General features: G+C 44.0%; 1 protein-coding gene across 1 annotated transcript; it reads right to left on the reverse strand.

The window, feature by feature from the left end:
• Positions 1-1379: 1379 nt before the first annotated feature.
• On the reverse strand, positions 1380-15449 carry zmp:0000001088 (trypsin). Its single transcript, XM_068016749.1, has 5 exons — positions 14726-15449; positions 14130-14277; positions 13892-14036; positions 7908-8174; positions 1380-1990 (listed from the first exon to the last, which is right to left on the reverse strand). Exons 1-5 carry the CDS (start codon positions 14784-14786, stop codon positions 1841-1843), a joined length of 771 nt encoding a protein of 256 aa, XP_067872850.1. The 5' UTR covers positions 14787-15449; the 3' UTR covers positions 1380-1840.
• Between the last annotated feature and the right edge of the window lie 1919 nt (positions 15450-17368).

Here is a 17368-nt window from a genome sequence, read left to right on the forward strand (position 1 = left end):
GAGGTGAGTTACTCGCCTCAGGACTCCTAGCCTCTGACCTGCTCTTGTAGCCACGGTATTTATATGGCTACTCCAGTTCAGTTTCTGGTCAATGGTAGCCCCTAGGATGTTGATAGTGGGGGATTCAGTGATGGTAATGCCGTTGAATGTCAAGGGGAGATGGTTAGATTCTCTCTTGTTGGAGATGGTCATTGCCTGGCACTTGTGTGGCGCGAATGTTACTTGCCACTTATCAGCCCAAGCCTGGTTATTGTCCAGGTCTTGCTGCATTTCTACACGGACTGCTTCAGTATCTGAGGAGTCACAAATGGTGCTGAACATTGTGCAATCATCAGCGAACATCCCCATTTCTGACCTCATGATAGAAAGAAGGTCATTGATGAAGCTGTTGAAGATGTTTGGGCCTAGGACACTACCCTGAGGAACTCCTGCAGTGATGTCCTGGAGCTCAGTTAATTGACCTCCAACAACCACAACCATCTTCCTTTGCGCTAGGTATGACTCCAGCCAGTGGAGGCTTTTCCCCCTGATTCCCATTGACCTGAGTTTTGCTAGGGCTCCTGGATGCCATACTCAGTCAAATACTGCCTTGATGTCAAGGGCAGTCACTCTCACCTCACCTCTTGAGTTCAGCTCTTTTGTCCATGTTTGAACCAAGGCCGTAATGAGGTCAGGAGCTGAGTGGCCCTGGCGGAACCCAAACTGATCATCACTGAGCAGGTTATTGCTAAGCAAGTGCCGCTTGATGGCACTGTTGATGACTCCTTCCATCACTTTACTGATGATTGAGAGTAGGCTGATGGGTGGTAATTGGCCGGGTTGGACTTGTCCTGCTTTTTGTGTACAGGACATACCTGGGCAATTTTCCACATTGCAGGGTAGATGCCAGTGTTGTAGCTGTACTGGAACAGCTTGGCAAGAGGCACGGCAAGTTCTGGAGCACAGGTCTTCAGTACTATTGCCGGAATGTTGTCAGGGCCCATAGCTTTTGCAGTATCCAGTGCCTTCAGTCATTTCTCGATATCACGTGGAGTGAATCGAATTGGCTGAAGACTGGCATCTGTGATGCTGGGAACTTCAGGAGGAGGCTGAGAGGGATCATCAACTCGGCACTTCTGGCTGAAGATTGTTGCAAATGCTTCAGTCTTATCTTTTGCACTGATGTGCTGGGCTCCCCCATCATTGAGGATGGGGATATTTATCTTATGTAATATTAATTAATTTTAAGTATGGGCTTATATCAACAGGTGAGCATATATATAGAATATTTGATTTAGATAGACCCGGATATGTGTACTGTAACAAATATGCCGAATGTGGTAAAACTCAACAAAAAGGTTTCTTCAAGACTATAAAAAAAATTACGAGTAGCAGCCACTTTATTGTTAGCAAAATTAGAATCAGTCACATTGGAGTTAATCATAAATTAAAGCATTATAGACATCATTTTATCAGGAAACCGCCATCAAAATAATTGATTTCTCAGTCAAATACAGAGCTGCCTCTTTCAGTCTTATTTCAACAAATTTTGTTTTTCTTACATGTTGATGCAAATTTTCAGAATTATGTTTTAATTAGGTCTGTCGTACATGATTTGAATAAAACTTTCAAATTATAAAAGCAATTTCAATGCCACAGGGGAGTGGGATAGCTCTAGCAAAGACCCATTGTGGGCACGGTTGCCTCCTTCTGTGCTGTAGGAATTCAAAGCAAACGGATTTTCTTACCCTCCTTTGCTTAAAATTTGTCCAGTCATTTGTGTATTTTAACAGAGGCTAAAATTGCTAAAAAGTTAACAGAATAATGATGATAACTACATGTGAATGATAAACAAACTGCTTTATGATCGTTTGATGGTCCTGACAATCCAGTTACGATACTTTGTCACAGCTGTATATACCCCGGGAAACCTCCCGTCACCACAGAGTTTGCCCCAAGACACTATGCCGTATATTCTGCCCTTACAAATCAGTGGGCCACCAGAATCCCCCTATGAAAGAATGGTAGAATATTGCATATCAGTTAATGACACATAATGAATGAAATAAATCCCAAATAAACAATGGCTACTTGATCTTTGAACAACAGGAATCATTTCCATTTCATGTACATCTTAATCAATGCCAAACATAGAAACAAATACATATTTGTTGGTCTAAGTAACTGTCACTTTACATCGAGGGAATCACATTAACTGTTGCTCATTTCAAAGGCCTGCAAATGTTGACATTTGAATCTAAGATAAAAGACAGAAATGAATTATAATTTGAAAGCTTAAACTCTAAACTCCACCTAACCCAACAACACAACACTTCACACAACACACAACATCATATCAAATATATCATATTTCTGTAAGAGAAATCTCAGACTTTTGTCTAAGGAATGAATTGGTCATTATTGTCTCTCAGAAAGTCGACCAAATAATGTAAAAGAAAGACATTTCCCTCAAACAAAGGATTTGCATGACAGTACCAGCTTAATAAGGTCACTTACAAATCTAAGTTTGCTTTTCATTGAGAAATGCTAATATTGTGTTTTGGATGTAATGAATCATGGAAGTCAATCTTTACCAAACAGATTTTGGTGCAATTATGGAAAATAAATTACTATTTCTACAGAGCCTGATGATGCAGGCTGACCCCAAGGTTATTTATTAACAATCAAAAACTTGGAACAGTTTCAATGATTGTGCCATGGATCAGTCTTTGACCTGGTGTATCATGTACCGATCTAGTTCATTCCCTTCTTTGGTCTTACATTGTTATGTATTTTGCACAGACAGTTGGTGAGTAAACTTGATCGTGCTCCAGCGTCTGGCCAAGCCTAGGCAAGTAAACGCAGCCATATCATTTCCACAGTTAAAGTTCCTAATCAAATATCAAAAGGGGATTTTAAAATCCTTTGTCAACTATATTAAACACACTACAAATAGCATCACCTAGTTGAGGCAGTGTGCAGCTGAACCATGCAGACTAGGAAACTTTCAGGCAAGACATGATCTGTCAGTTCTGGTGAAGGGTCACTGACCTGAAACATTAACTTTGATGCGGAAGTGCCGGGGCGTGCACCAAAACATGGGAGGAGCGAGTAGCCAAGGTACGACAAAAGTTGGGCATGTGGGGGCAGCGATCTCTCTCCATTGTGGGTAAGAACCTGGTCATCAGGTGCGAGGCGCTCACGTTGTTGCTCTACGTGGCGCAGGTCTGGCCCATACCCCACTCCTGCGCCGTGGCAGTCACCCGAGCCATTTTCCGCTTCGTCTGGGGATCTAAAATGGACCGGGTCCGGAGGGACACGATGTTCAAATCTCTGGACATGGGCGGGAAAAATGTACCCAACGTGGCCCTCATCCTGATGACCACCTTCGTGTGCGGCTGCATCAAGCTGTGTGTAGACCCCCAGTACGCAAACTCCAAGTGTCACTACGTGCTGAGGTTCTATCTGTCCCCGGTGTTGCGAAGGATGGGCCTGGTCACATTGCCGCGGAACGCTCCGTGCAGTTGAACTGTGCCGTACCACCTATCCTTCGTGGAGCAGTTTCTGCGGAAAAACACCTTTGACTACCGGTCCATCAGGCAGTGGTCTGCACGGAATGTCCTCAAGGCCCTACGGGAAAAGGAAACGGTGGATCCTGTCGGATGGTTCCCCGAGCAGACCGTCAAAGTCATTTGGCGGAATGCCTCATCACCAGAACTTTCAAACAAGCACCAAGACGTAGCTTGGCTGGTGGTGAGAAGGGCCCTCCCCGTCAGATCCTTCATGCACACCCGAAGTCTCGCCCCCTCCGCACAGTGCCCCCGCGTTGGCTGTGGTGGGGAAGAGACGGTCGCCCACCTCCTCCTGGAATGTGCCTTTGCAAAGCAGGTGTGGAAAGAGATGCAGTGGTTTTTGTCAAGGTTCATCCCAAGCAGCTCTGTAACACAGGAGTCTGTGCTCTACGGGCTGTTCCCAGGGACGCACACCGAGAAAAACATCAACTGCTGCTGGAGGACTATCAATTCGGTGAAAGACGCCCTTTGGTCTGCCCGAAACTTGCTGGTCTTCCAGCGCAAAGAGTTGTCCACCACCGAATGTTGCAGACTGGCACATTCCAAGGTCCAGGACTACGTGCTGAGGGACGCACTAAAGCTTGGGGCAGCCGCAGCAAAGGCTCAATGGGGAAAGACCACAGTGTAAGGTTCCCCCACCAAGCTGGACTGAGGGGCTGGATCCATGGGAAACCCCTCGAACTGTATCGTTAATATTCTGAATTGCTGTAAATGTAAAACTGGAATTGACATGACAATTGTGAAACGGAAGGGTTGGGAAGAAACTCATGACAGTATTGAAGGAAACTGATCTCCCTTGCAATGTTTGTATTTTTTGGTGCTGTTTGGAAACTGTTTGGCAATGTAATTTTTACAGATTTTTATGAATAAAGTATATTTTGGAAATAAAAAAAAAAGAAACATTAACTTTGATTCTCTCTCCACAGATGCTGCCAGACCTGCTGAGTATTTCCTGCATTTTTTTGTTTTTATTTCAAATTTCCAGCATCTGCAGTATTTTGCTTTTAATTAAGACATGATCTGTATTCAGTTAGCTCCCTTGTGATATCCTTGAATGAGTTTGCTAAGTTTTTCGAGTCCATATTTGCAGGATGTGAGTCATTTTGCTGTCAGTGTGGACTCAAAAATTTCAGCTTTTGATATCAGTTGATATACAGCTGTCTGCCAAGCTGTATTTCTGTACCCAAAGCCAGTTCTTACAATTGGCAAAGAATAAAGACTTTCATCACTTTAGTCTGGGCTGGATTTAAATCCATGTGCCACAATTGAGAGTATTGTTCTCATATAATAAATAAAAACAAGAAATGCTGGAACCACTCAGCAGGTCTGGCAGCATCTGTGGAAAGAGAAGCAGAGTTAACGTTTCGGGTCAGTGACCCTTCTTCGGAACTAGCAAATATTAGAAATGTCAAAGGTTATAAGCAAGTGAGGTGGGGGTGGGACAAGAGATGACAAAGGAGAAGGTGCAGATTGGACAAGGCCACATAGCTGACCAAAAGGTCACGGAGCAAAGGCAAACAATATGTTAATGGTGTGTTGAAAGACAAAGCATTAGTACAGAAAAGGTGTTAACGAACTGAAGATTGAACAGCAGCAAGTACAAACATGAAAAAAAAACAGTGGGTAAGCAAACTGAACAAACTAAGATGAAATGAAATAAACACAAATTAAAAGATTGTAAAAAAGAAAAAAAGAAAAAAAAGAGAAAAAATAACTAAAAATGAAAGTAAAATGGGGGGCTGTCATGCTCTGAAATTATTGAACTCAATGTTCAGTCCGGCAGGCTGTAGTGTGCCTAATCGGTAGATGAGATGCTGTTCCTCGAGCTTGCGTTGATGTTCACTGGAACACTGCAGCAATCCCAGGATAGAGATGTGAGCATGAGAGCAGGGGAGAGTGTTGAAATGGCAAGCAACCGGAAGCTCAGGGTCCTGCTTGCAGACTGAGCGGAGATGTTCCGCAAAGCGGTCACCCAGTCTGCGTTTGGTCTCCCCAATGTAGAGGAGACCACACTGTGAGCAGCGAATACAGTATACTACATTGAAAGAAGTACAAGTAAATCGCTGCTTCACCTGAAAGGAGTGTTTGGGGCCTGGGATAGTGAGGAGAGAGGAGGTAAATGGGCAGGTATTACACCTCCTGCGATTGCAGGGGAAGGTGCCATGGGACGGGGACGAGGTGGTGGGGGTAATGGAAGAGTGGACCAGGGTGTCGCGGAGGGAACGATCCCTTCGGAATGTTGACAGGGGAATGGAGGGGAAGATGCGTTTAGTAGTGGCATCATGCTGGAGGTGGCGGAAATGGCGGAGGATGATCCTTTGGATATGGAGGCTGATGGGGTGGAAAGTGAGGACAAGGGGAACCCTGTCACGGTTCTGGGAGGGAGGGGAAGGGGTGAGGGCAGAGGTACGGGAAATGGGCCGGACACGGTTGAGGGCCCTGTCAACAACAGTGGGGGGGAATCCTCGGTTGAGGTAAAAGGAGGTCATATCAGAAGCACCGTCATGGAAGGTAGCATCATCAGAGCAGATGCGTCGGAGACGGAGAAACTGGGAGAATGGAATAGAGTCCTTACAGGAGGTAGGGTGTGAAGAAGTGTAGTCTAGGTAGCTGTGGGAGTCAGTGGGTTTATAATGGATATTAGTAGACAACCTATCCCCAGAGATGGAGACAGAGAAGTCGAGGAAGGGAAGGGAAGTGTCAGAGATGGACCATGTAAAGGTGAGAGAAGGGTGGAAATTGGAAGCAAAGTTGATAACGTTTTCCAGTTCGGGGCGGGAGCAGGAAACGGCAGCGATACAGTCATCAATGTATCGGAAAAAGAGTTGGGAGGGAGCCTGAGTCAGACTGGAACAAAGAATGCTCGACATATCCCACAAAAAGACAGGCATAACTAGGACCCATGCGGGTACCCAACACCTTTTACTTGAAGGAAGTGAGTGGAGTTGAAAGAGAAGTTGTTCAATGTGAGAACAAGTTCAGCCAGGCGGAGGAGGGTGGTGGTGGATGGGGACTGGTTGGGCCTCCATTCAAGGAAGAAGTGGAGAGCCCTTAAACCGTCCTGGTGGGGGATGGAGGTGTCGAGCGATTGGACGTCCATAGTGAAGAGGAGGCGGTTGGGACCAGGAAACTGGAAATTGTCAAAATGACAGAGGGCGTCAGAAGAGTCACGGATGTAGGTGGGAAGAGACTGGACCAGCGGAGAAAAGATAGAGTCAAGATAGGAAGAAATAAGTTCAGTGGGGCAGGAGCAGTCTGACACAATGGGTCTGCCGGGACAGTCCCGTTTGTGGATTTTGGGAAGGAGGTAGAAGCAGGCTGTCCAGGGTTGCGGGACTATGAGGTTGGAAGCTGTAGAGGGAAGATCTCCAGAGGAGATGAGGTCAGTGACAGTCCGTTGGACAGTGGCTTGATGTTCGGTGGTGGGGTCATGGTCCAGAGCGAGGTAGGAAGAAGTGTCTGTGAGTTGGCGTTGAGCTTCTGCAAGGTAGAGGTCGGTACGCCATACAACAACAGCACCACCCTTGTCTGTAGGTTTGATGACCATGTCGGGGTTAGACCTGAGAGAACGGAGTGTAGCAAGTTCAGAGGGGGACAGGTTAGAGTGAGTGAGGGGGGCAGAGAAATTGAGATGACCAATGTCTCGCCGACAGTTTTCAATGAAGAGATCAAGAGCGGGTAAGAGGCCGGGGGAGGGGTCCAGGTAGAGGGAGAATGCTGGAGGCGGGTGAATGGGTCTGCTGGTTGGGGGGAGGACTCCTGGTCAAAGAGGTGAGCCCGGAAGCAGAGGTGACGGAAGAAAATCTCAACGTCATGCCGAGCACGAAATTCATTGGGGTGGGGGAGTAAGGGGATAAAACTGAGACCTTTGCTGAGTACAGAACGTTCAGCGTCAGAGAGGGGGAGGTCAGAGGGTATAGTGAATACACGGCAAGGGGTCAGATCAGAGGGGTGGGGTCAGAGGGAAGTGAAGCAGAAGGAGGATCTGGAGGAGTATTCGTCCCCATCAGCTGCTGGAGCTTGCGTTCCTTCACATCTGAAAGGAAGAAAAAAAGTTTTTTGTTAATGCGTCGGATGAGACGAAAGATGAAATGAAACTGCGGAGTAGAACAGCTCTGAGATAAGGTGAGATGGTGCTGCTGGAGAGAGAGGTCCAGTGTGTACATGTGGCGGCGGGCGCATCATTGCATCACCCAGTTCACTCAGGTCTGTCTGTGTATCTATCAAAGTTTATAAAATATGCTGAGCTGTGGTAAGATTATAACTGTGCATTGATTACAGTTTGTGATAGAAAGTAGTGGCAGTCTACATTTTAATCTTTACTAATGCCTTAATGTTGAGTAAAGGTATCAGTACCTGGCATGAATCTTTTCCTCCAGTAGTGAATCCAGCACAGATCATGTTGGCGGTGATATTTCCATTGTAAGAATCAGTATGGTTACACTGTGAATTGGATACAATGGGTACTTTAACTGCCCTCAATATTCTTGGCATGAACCTTCCATTTGGACTGACGAAACCCCACCCAGACACTCGACATAACGTATCTGCATCTAACGATGATTTTTGGCGAGGCAGAGCTACAATTCCAACGAAATAGTTCAGATTTGCAGGTCGTGAAAGCTGTTTTAGATACATAGGACAGCCTTGGTCAGAAAGAAACATCACGGCCTGTATGTTTTAGTTATAAACAACTTTAATAATTCTAGTCTATCTATTTAAAGGAGCGGGCACACCTGAAATTTCATATCGGAGAAGAGATTTGTACCAAGGTGAAATGGTAGAAGTAGATCAAGAACAAACAGCAGTATAAGAGCCCTACAATATGGCAAGTGTTCCCTGAGAGGGTAAAGGCACTCTAGTAACCCATAACTTGAATGATGTTTCAGTGGACCCTAACTGTCAGTCTCACATTGGACAGGTTCTGAATTTCTCATGGCACTTTTTCTCCAGTTTTCTTTCCCTCTCCTCCAGAGGGAGCAGGGATGCAGATCCAGAAGAACCTGCTGCCCTTAAGGACCTCACCCAAGGACCACTTTGTATCTGTAAGCCTAGATAGGAAGAGTTAGTAAGCCATTGTCCATGGGGGTAGCATCAATGCCAAGCCCAATGCTGGCTTCACCCACCTCCACGTTTTCCATCACTGGAACTTTGTCTTTTTGTCTATGCAGCTTACCCATCAAAGCATCAGGGGAGCTCAAAAAATAATTGCTATAAAATATTTAACAACCTAAAATCAACCTTAGACACTCTCTAATAACTTTCAGCTGCATTAATAAGCATAAAGGGTCAGAACCTTTATGAAGAAAGTGTTTAGCAAATCCTTTTTCTGTGGCTTACAAGCACATGAGGCCAACTTAAATCAAGTCAACCTTCATTATTAGCTGACTTGCACATGATACCATCCACATAAAAATACCTTATGGCTCCTTTGGCTCAAATCCTTCTCCAAACAATGAAAATTTGCCAAACCTTTGCTCATCAAAAAGGTGCCCTGCATCATCATATGTCCCAGATTATTTCGATGTTTTAATTTTAGGGAAGGGAAAATTGCTTCCCTTATCTAACCAGGCAGGTTGTGAATTAACACAAATGTCAGATGGGATGTCAGATCATGTCTTAATCTCCATAGCCTGCCTATTCATTCAACCAGACTGCATATTTTTGAAACAGCATTCTTTTCTGTGACCTGAAATGTTAACTCTACTTCTCTCTCCACAGATACTGCCTGAACTGCTGAGTATTTCCAACACTTTCTGTTTTATTTCAGATTTCCAGCATCTGCAGTATTTTGCTTTTATTTTATCGTCATTCTTTTGTCTGATTGCCTGAACCACCAACCAATGAGTTATAATATTCACATTAGTCGATGTCCTTTTTTTGGTTGCATTAAGGCAAATATCCAGCATCCTCCCAAAACTGTGCCATCTAGGGAAGCAGGTTACATACGTTCTGAGGAGCACCTTTTGGACCACCTATATCTTGTTAGATATAGTTCTTAGGGCTAAAGGAATCAAGGGATACAGGGAGAAAGTGGGAACAGGGTACTGAGTTTGGACGATCAGCCATGATCGTATTGAATGGCGGTGCAGACTTGAAGGGCCGAATGGCCTACTCCTGCTCCTATTTTCTATGTTTCTATGTTTCCACAGAAAGAGCAACAGCCGGTTAGTGAAACAATACTTTGTGGGTGTTTTTTTAACCTTTTAGTTGGAAAATCAGAAAAAATACTCTTTCCATGTTCATATTTATCTTGTATATTCTTCAAGGGAGGCCTTTCAGATCCAGATTAATAATTACTGGAGGTTTATTTAAGAAAAAAATAAACAACCATACTTGGATTATGAGAAAGCTTAGATTTCCATTCACAGAATCACAGAATAATGCAGTGCAGAAGAGGCCCTTCAGCCCATCGAGTCTGCACCGATGCATTAAAACACCTGACCTGTCTACCTAATCCCATTTGCCAGCACTTGGCCCATAGCCTTGAATGTTATGACGTGCCAAGTGCTCATCCAGGTACTTTTTAAAGGATGTGAGGCAACCTGCCTCTACCACCCTCCCAGGCAGGGCATTCCAGACTGTCACCACCCTCTGGGGAAAAAAGTTCTTCCTCAAATCCCCCTTAAACCTCCCGCCCCTCACCATAAACTTGTGACCCCTCATAACTGACCCTTCAACTAAGGGGAACAGCTGCTCCCTATCCACCCTGTCCATGCCCCTCATAATATTGTACACCTTGATCAGGTCACCCCTCAGTCTTCTCTGCTCCAGCGAAAACAACCCAAGCCTATCCAACCTCTCTTCATAGCTTAAATGTTCCATCCCAGGCAACATCCTGGTGAATCGCCTCTGCACCCCATCCAATGCAATCACATCCTTCCTATAATGTGGCAACCAGAATTGCACACAGTATTCCAGCTGTGACCTTACCAAAGTTCTGTACAGCTCCAACATGACCTCCCTGCTTTTGTAATCTATGCCTCGATTGATAAAGACAAGTGTCCCATATGTCTTTTTCACCACCCTATTAACCTGCCCTTCTGCCTTCAGAGATCTATGGACAAACATGCCAAGTTCCCTTTGTTCCTCGGAACTTCCCAGTGTCAGGCCATTCATTGAATACTTCCGTGTCACATTACTCCTTCCAAAGTGTATCACCTCACACTTTTCAGCGTTAAATTCCATCTGCCACTTTTCTGCCCATTTGACCATCCCGTCTATATCTTCCTGTAACCTAAGACACTCCACCTCACTGTTAACCACTCGGCCAATCATTGTGTCATCCGCGAACTTACTGATCCTACCCCCCACATAATCATCTATGTTCTTTATGTAAATGACAAACAATAGGGGACCCAGCACAGATCCCTGTGGTACGCCACTGGACACTTGCTTCCAGTCACTAAAACAGCCGTCTGTCATCACTCTCTGTCTCCTACAGCTAAGCCAATTTTGAATCCACCTTATCAAGTTACCCTGTATCCCATGTGCATTTGTTTTCTTGAAAAGTTTCCCATGTGGGGCCTTGTCAAAGGCTTTGCTGAAATCCATGTAAACTACATCAACTGCACTACCCTCATCTACACACCTGGTCACATGCTCAAAAAATTCAATCAAATTTGTTAGGCATGACCTCCCTCTGACAAAGCCATGCTGACTATTCCTAATCAAATTTTGCCTCTCCAAGTGGTGATAGATTCTCTCCTTCAGAATTTTCTCCAATAGTTTCCCTACCACTGACGTGAGACTCACTGGTCTGTAGTTCCCTGGCTTATCTCTACAACCTTTCTTAAATAGTGGGACCACATTAGCTGTTCTCTAGTCCTCTGGCACCTCCCCCGTGGCCAGAGAGGACTTAAAAATTAGGGTCAGAGCCCCTGCAATCTCCACCCTCGCCTCCCACAGCATCCTGGGACACAAATTGTCCAAACCTGGAGATTTGTCCACTTTTAAGCCTTCCAAAACCTCCAATACCTTGTCACTCCCTATGACAATTTGCTCAAGAACCTCACAGTCTCTCTCTCTAAGTTCCATATCGACATCCTCATTCTCTTGGGTGAAGACAAATGTGAAGTATTCGTTCAACACCCTACCAATGTCCTCTGGCTCCACCCACAAATTTCCCCCTTGGTCCCTATAGTAAACACCTAACAATGTGGCTGTCCCTTTTTTATTCCTAAACTCGACCCATAAAGCTTCATTTGATGCCCCCTCCAAGATATCATCTCTCCTTACTGCAGTAACTGACTCCTTAACTAATACTGCAATGCCCCCTCCTCTTTTACCCCCTCCACTGTCTCACCTGAAGATTCTATATCCCGGGATATTGAGCTGCCAATCCTGCCCCTCCCTCAACCATGTCTCCATGATGGCTACTATATCACAATTCCACGTGTCAATCCTTGCCCTTAACTCATCCGTTTTACCTGCAATACTCCTGGCATTAAAGTAGAGGCCTTCCATCCTGGTCTTACTCCCTTGAAACTTACTTCCGCTGTATTCCCTCTGACTTGTTTGCTTTCCTGTGTTTAGCTGTGTCCATATTCTGCTAGGAGCCTGCATCCCCTCCCCCTGCCAAATTAGTTTAAACTCCTCCCAACAGCACGAGCAAACCCGCCAGCAAGGATGTTAGTCCCCCTCTGGTTCAGATGTAGACCGTCCCGCTTGTACAGGTCCCACATTCCCCAGAAACGGTCCCAGTGGTCCAGGAATCTAAAACCATTCAGTGGTTTCCAAATGACAATGAGTTCCGAAGAAGGGTCGCTGACCCGAAACGTTAACTCTGCTTCTCTTTCCACAGATGCTGCCAGACCTGCTGAGTGATGCCAGCATTTCTTGTTTTTGTTTCAGATTTCCAGCATCCGCAGTATTTTGCTTTTATGACAATGTTCATTTTATAGAGTCATAGAGTTATAGAGTTATACAGCATAGAAACAGGCCCTTCGGCCCACCGTGTCCATGCCGACCATAATGCCTATCTATACTAATCCCACCTGCCTGCATTAATTCCATATCCCTCTATGCCTTGCTCATTCAAGTACCTGTCCAGGTGCCTCTTAAATGTCGCTACTGTTCCTGCCTCCACCACCTCCTCTGGCAGCTCATTCCAGATACCCACTATTCTTTGTGTGAAAAATTTACCCCTTTGATCCCTTTAAACCTCCTCCCTCTCACCTTAAATCTATGCCCTCTAGTTTTAGTCACCCCTACCATGGGAAACAGACTCTGGCTATCTGCCCTATCTATGCCTCTCATCATTTTATATACCTCTATCATGTCCCCTCTCAGCCTCCTTCGCACCAGGGAAAACAGACCCAGCCTATCCAATCTCTCTTTATAACTCAAGCCCTCCAAACCAGGCAACATCCTTGTGAATCTTTTCTGCACCCTCTCTATCTTAATCACATCTTTCCTGTAGTGCGGCGACCAGAACTGCACACAGTACTCCAAATGTGGCCTAACCAACGTTATGTACAACTGTAACATGACGTCCCAATTCTTGTATTCAATGCCTTGGCCGATGAAGGCAAGCATGCCATACGCCTTCTTCACCACCCTGTCTACCTGTGTTGCCACTTTCATAGAACTATGTACTTGCACCCCAAGGTCTCCCTGCTCAACAACACTCCCCAGGGCCCTGCCATTCACTGTATATGTCCTGTTCTGGTTTAACTTCCCAAAAGGCATTTTAATGTTAAGAGCAAAGGCGACAATTGGCAGTATTAAGTCATGTAAAATATTACACACAGAGAAAAAGAGATGTTCTTGGTTTTGGTGGCTGTGTCCCTGACTGCCTGCATCAGAGGTTGAGATATATGGTAATATGCTTTTAATTTTAAACAACAAAACCAAGAATGTACAGAAGATCGGTAGAAAAACTTTCTGAAAAGGCTGTTTTATTGGAGAAAACATGTTATGTGGCTTTAGGGATTGATTACATGTTTAAGTAGGTCAGCAGAACTGGATACCCATTCCTTCATTTTTGATGGTTATGGTGGTGGTTTTGCAAGATGTTCTATGCCCTGCTTAGGTGTAAGTTGAATACATGTTTAGGTATGTGTTTGAACGCATTTGTCCAATTGTATAAGGAATTTGAGGAGTCCTTCACTGGAACACTGTGTTTGTAGATGAGTGAACAATATACACCATTAAAGGAAAACAACTTAGTTTTGATACGTTTATGTCAGTATTTATTGTTCTAGCAGATACATAGTTACAAATAAGAATTTCTATCTTTGAGAGGTTCTTTCTACTGCATGAGAAAAGTGAGTCTATTTTATAGTGTTTAACGTTTACTGAGGTTCAATACTTACAGGTATCTACGACTAGACAGTTACCTTAATCAACATGATGTCAGAATCTTTTTTTTTTGAGTCATATTCAGGATGAAGTATGATTTTAGACGGGCGAAAAAGTTGTTCGGTACCTTCATATCTGGTTAATGAATGTTCTCCTGCTACTACTTGTATAGACTCAGCACCACTGTAACAAAGCAGGAGTACACATTTCATAATTGTGCATTAACGTGATCTCCATTTTATAAGAGGAATATTTTAAATTCAGAATTCCACAAACCCATAATTGCAGTGTGCAGCTGTCAAAACCCATCGTCGGTGGATCAGAGACCCTCCACAGTAATGAGATCCTCCTGGTCTCTTCAGAGAAACCTGGTATTTGATGGAATGAGGCAGCACTGAATAGCCACCGACAATCCGGGACCGGCCTTAGGAAGAGTTAAAATTCAAGCTACCAAGTTATACCATTTAAACATGTTCCTACAAGGCTCAAGCAGATATATCTAAGCCAACAGATCACAATGCAATCATACATTGACAGCTATAAAATGAGCAGCAGGGTGATATATTGTTAAATGGTCTATTATTCCCAATGCACATCGAAACTTTCAGCAGTTTAGTTTCATTGGCTGGACACGATTGCTGTAAGGAAAGTAGCAATTTGGCTCCAGGTGTACATAGCCGCCTTCTCATGTTTCTTCAGTCAACATTACACATCTTTAAGTTTCAGTAGACAAAGTAACACAAAATTTTAAAGAAGTTAATAACTTCTGCTTTCAAGATATTATCAGCTCAAGGTAGAATGTAAAACAGTAATCAAGTCTCATAAGTGACTTAACAGTCATGCAAGTTCAAAATTAATGTGTAAACACTTACCATATGCTGACGGTAATTTTAAGAAGAGCAGCAACAATATGTAAACGTTGGAGACATTCATTTTGTGTTTATGGAGATAGAAAGATCAAACTCTCACCTAGCAGGATAATACTGAGCTCACTGACTGGGAAAGGCGAAGAAATTTCAGCACAACAAGGGTTCTTTTATCCAGTTACTGAGTTTCCCCCACAGGTTCCCTTGTAACACTATATATTGTAATCGGGTTTAAATGGGAATCTGTAAAACTGCAATCAAGCATTAACAGCATGTATCAGATTTAGAACAAAGAACATTTAGCTGTAATTCTCTGCTTGAGGGAAAGTGATAGGGTTTAGGACCACTTCAACATGTTCAACACTGCTTATTTTGGCCACAACCCATTTATTTCAGTGTGTCAAATGTTTAAAGTAACCTGTTAAACTTGTAAACTTTGCTAAATAGAGGTATCTACTGTCGAAAGGGCAGCTTCAGCTTGGAGGCAAATTGCCAGCTTTTATAGTTAATGGTTGCTTGCAAATGGCTCAACAGATATATCTGTTGAAGGATAAAAAATACTTTTCTTTTGAACTATGTCCGTCTAGTATTACAGAATAAATCAGGTTTTCAGAACTTTCCTGTGATACTAGAAAATACATGCTATTTTTAAATAAGCCTTGCATATAAACACAACAAGACAATTTCAATAAAATCCATTCATTAATAGACAAACTCCTTAACTTCCTCCTGGTTGCATTCAACGGCGAATCCTACTTTCCAACCAATGTGGGTCAAAGAGCACCAGAAAATCATACAACTCGTTAAAAACCAACATTGAGGCAACGGAGGCAGTCACCATGGTAATTTGCTTCCTCACCTGAACTGCAGGCATAGTTTTAGCTGTTGGGTTATTACTAAACTGAGGAAGTTATAACGCAGCAGCAAAAAAGGTCTTATCTCAAAAACTACATCTCAGAAGAAATCTTGGCTTGATTCAGGAAATAATTATAATCAGAGCAATGGAGGTTTACAGAGGTGAAGAAGACTTTGAGTTCAACATTGAGAGCAGCAAACAGAGCTGACATTTTGAAGAGCATACTCATTGTTACCAAGGGAACAAATGGTAGCTGTCCTCCAAGCATGAAGGATTTGGTCCAGTGAAATCCAGGACGAGTCATTTATCTGCACTTTGTCTGGTAAATGAATAGTAAGACAGGGAAATGGGACTGGACTCGAGTGTATGAGAGCAAATGGGAGAGAGATGTCCAGCACCAGCACCCACTTTAGTTTTTAAGAGCTCAAGGTAGATTTTGGATAAAGCATCTTGTTTAGTAAAGATTTCTATTAATAGAGCTCCATCACTGACTCAGCCAGTTTATCAGTAAGTGCCTGTATCAGACAGACCAGGATAGTCCCTGGTTTGATCCTCTGTCTGATCCTCCCCTCTCTAGCTGATTTCACCCTGATTTCAGCAGTAGGGCACTACACTACATTATACCTGGCCCAGCACCTCTTGGCTAGAGAGGGAAAAATCAGCCAGGGTTCTTGTTCCTGAATGATATACAAAGAACAAAGAACAAAGAAAATTACAGCACAGGAACAGGCCCTTCGGCCCTCCAAGCCTGCGTCGATCCAGATCCTCTATCTAAACATGACGCCTATTTTCTAAGGGTCTGTATCTCTTTGCTTCCTGCCCATTCATGTATCTGTCTAGATAAATCTTAAAAGACGCTATCGTGCCCGTGTCTACCACCTCTGCTGGCAACGCGTTCCAGGCACCCACCACCCTCTGCGTAAAGAACTTTCCACGCATATCCCCCCTAAACTTTTCCCCTCTCACTTTGAACTCGTGTCCCCTAGTAATTGAATCCCCCACTCTGGGAAAAAGCTTCTTGCTATCCACCCTGTCGATACCTCTCATGATTTTGTACACCTCAATCAGGTCCCCCCTCAACCTCCGCCTTTCTAATGAAAATAATCCTAATCTACTCAACCTCTCTTCATAGCTAGCGCCCTCCATACCAGGCAACATCCTGGCGAACCTCCTCTGCACCCTCTCCAAAGCATCCACATCCTTTTGGTAATATGGTGACCAGAACTGCACGCAGTATTCCAAATGTGGCCGAACCAAAGTCCTATACAACTGTAACATGACCTGCCAACCCTTGTACTCAATACCCCGGCCGATGAAGGAAAGCATGCCGTATGCCTTCTTGACCACTCTATTGACCTGCGTTGCCACCTTCAGGGAACAATGGACCTGAACACCCAAATCTCTCTGTACATCAATTTTCCCCAGGACTTTTCCATTTACTGTATAGTTCACTCTTGAATTGGATCTTCCAAAATGCATCACCTCGCATTTGCCCTGATTGAACTCCATCTGCCATTTCTCTGCCCATATCTACTCATCCCTAATAACAGTGAACATTGTGAATGTTACATAAGGAAAGGTTAATCTTGCCTTCACTGCCCTTCATGCTTAAATAGCCAGCTACATTCAGTGCTGAGGTTTACCTGTGGGCAATAGCCATTTGGATGAGAAACCATAGGATACAGGGCACCGCATAGAATCATCACCTGACATGGAGCCAAGAAAAATATATTACACAAAAATAACAGTTTAACAAACAATGATCAATTATAGGGGAATTGTTCATGTGGTCA

The sequence above is a fragment of the Heterodontus francisci genome, chromosome 37 (genome assembly GCF_036365525.1).
Source record: "Heterodontus francisci isolate sHetFra1 chromosome 37, sHetFra1.hap1, whole genome shotgun sequence".
In the NCBI taxonomy this organism is placed as follows: Eukaryota; Metazoa; Chordata; class Chondrichthyes; order Heterodontiformes; family Heterodontidae; genus Heterodontus; species Heterodontus francisci.

Excerpts from the sequence above, each read along its gene's own strand:
- zmp:0000001088 (XM_068016749.1), bottom strand. The coding sequence starts at position 14,786 with ATGAATGTCTCCAACGTTTACATATTGTTGCTGCTCTTCTTAAAATTA. Across the intron at positions 14,037-14,129 it reads GCTGCACACTGCAATTATGG|TGGTGCTGAGTCTATACAAG; the intron begins GTTTGTGGAATT and ends GCTTTGTTACAG. Across the intron at positions 8,175-13,891 it reads CTGACATCATGTTGATTAAG|CTTTCACGACCTGCAAATCT; the intron begins GTAACTGTCTAG and ends TATCTAAAACAG.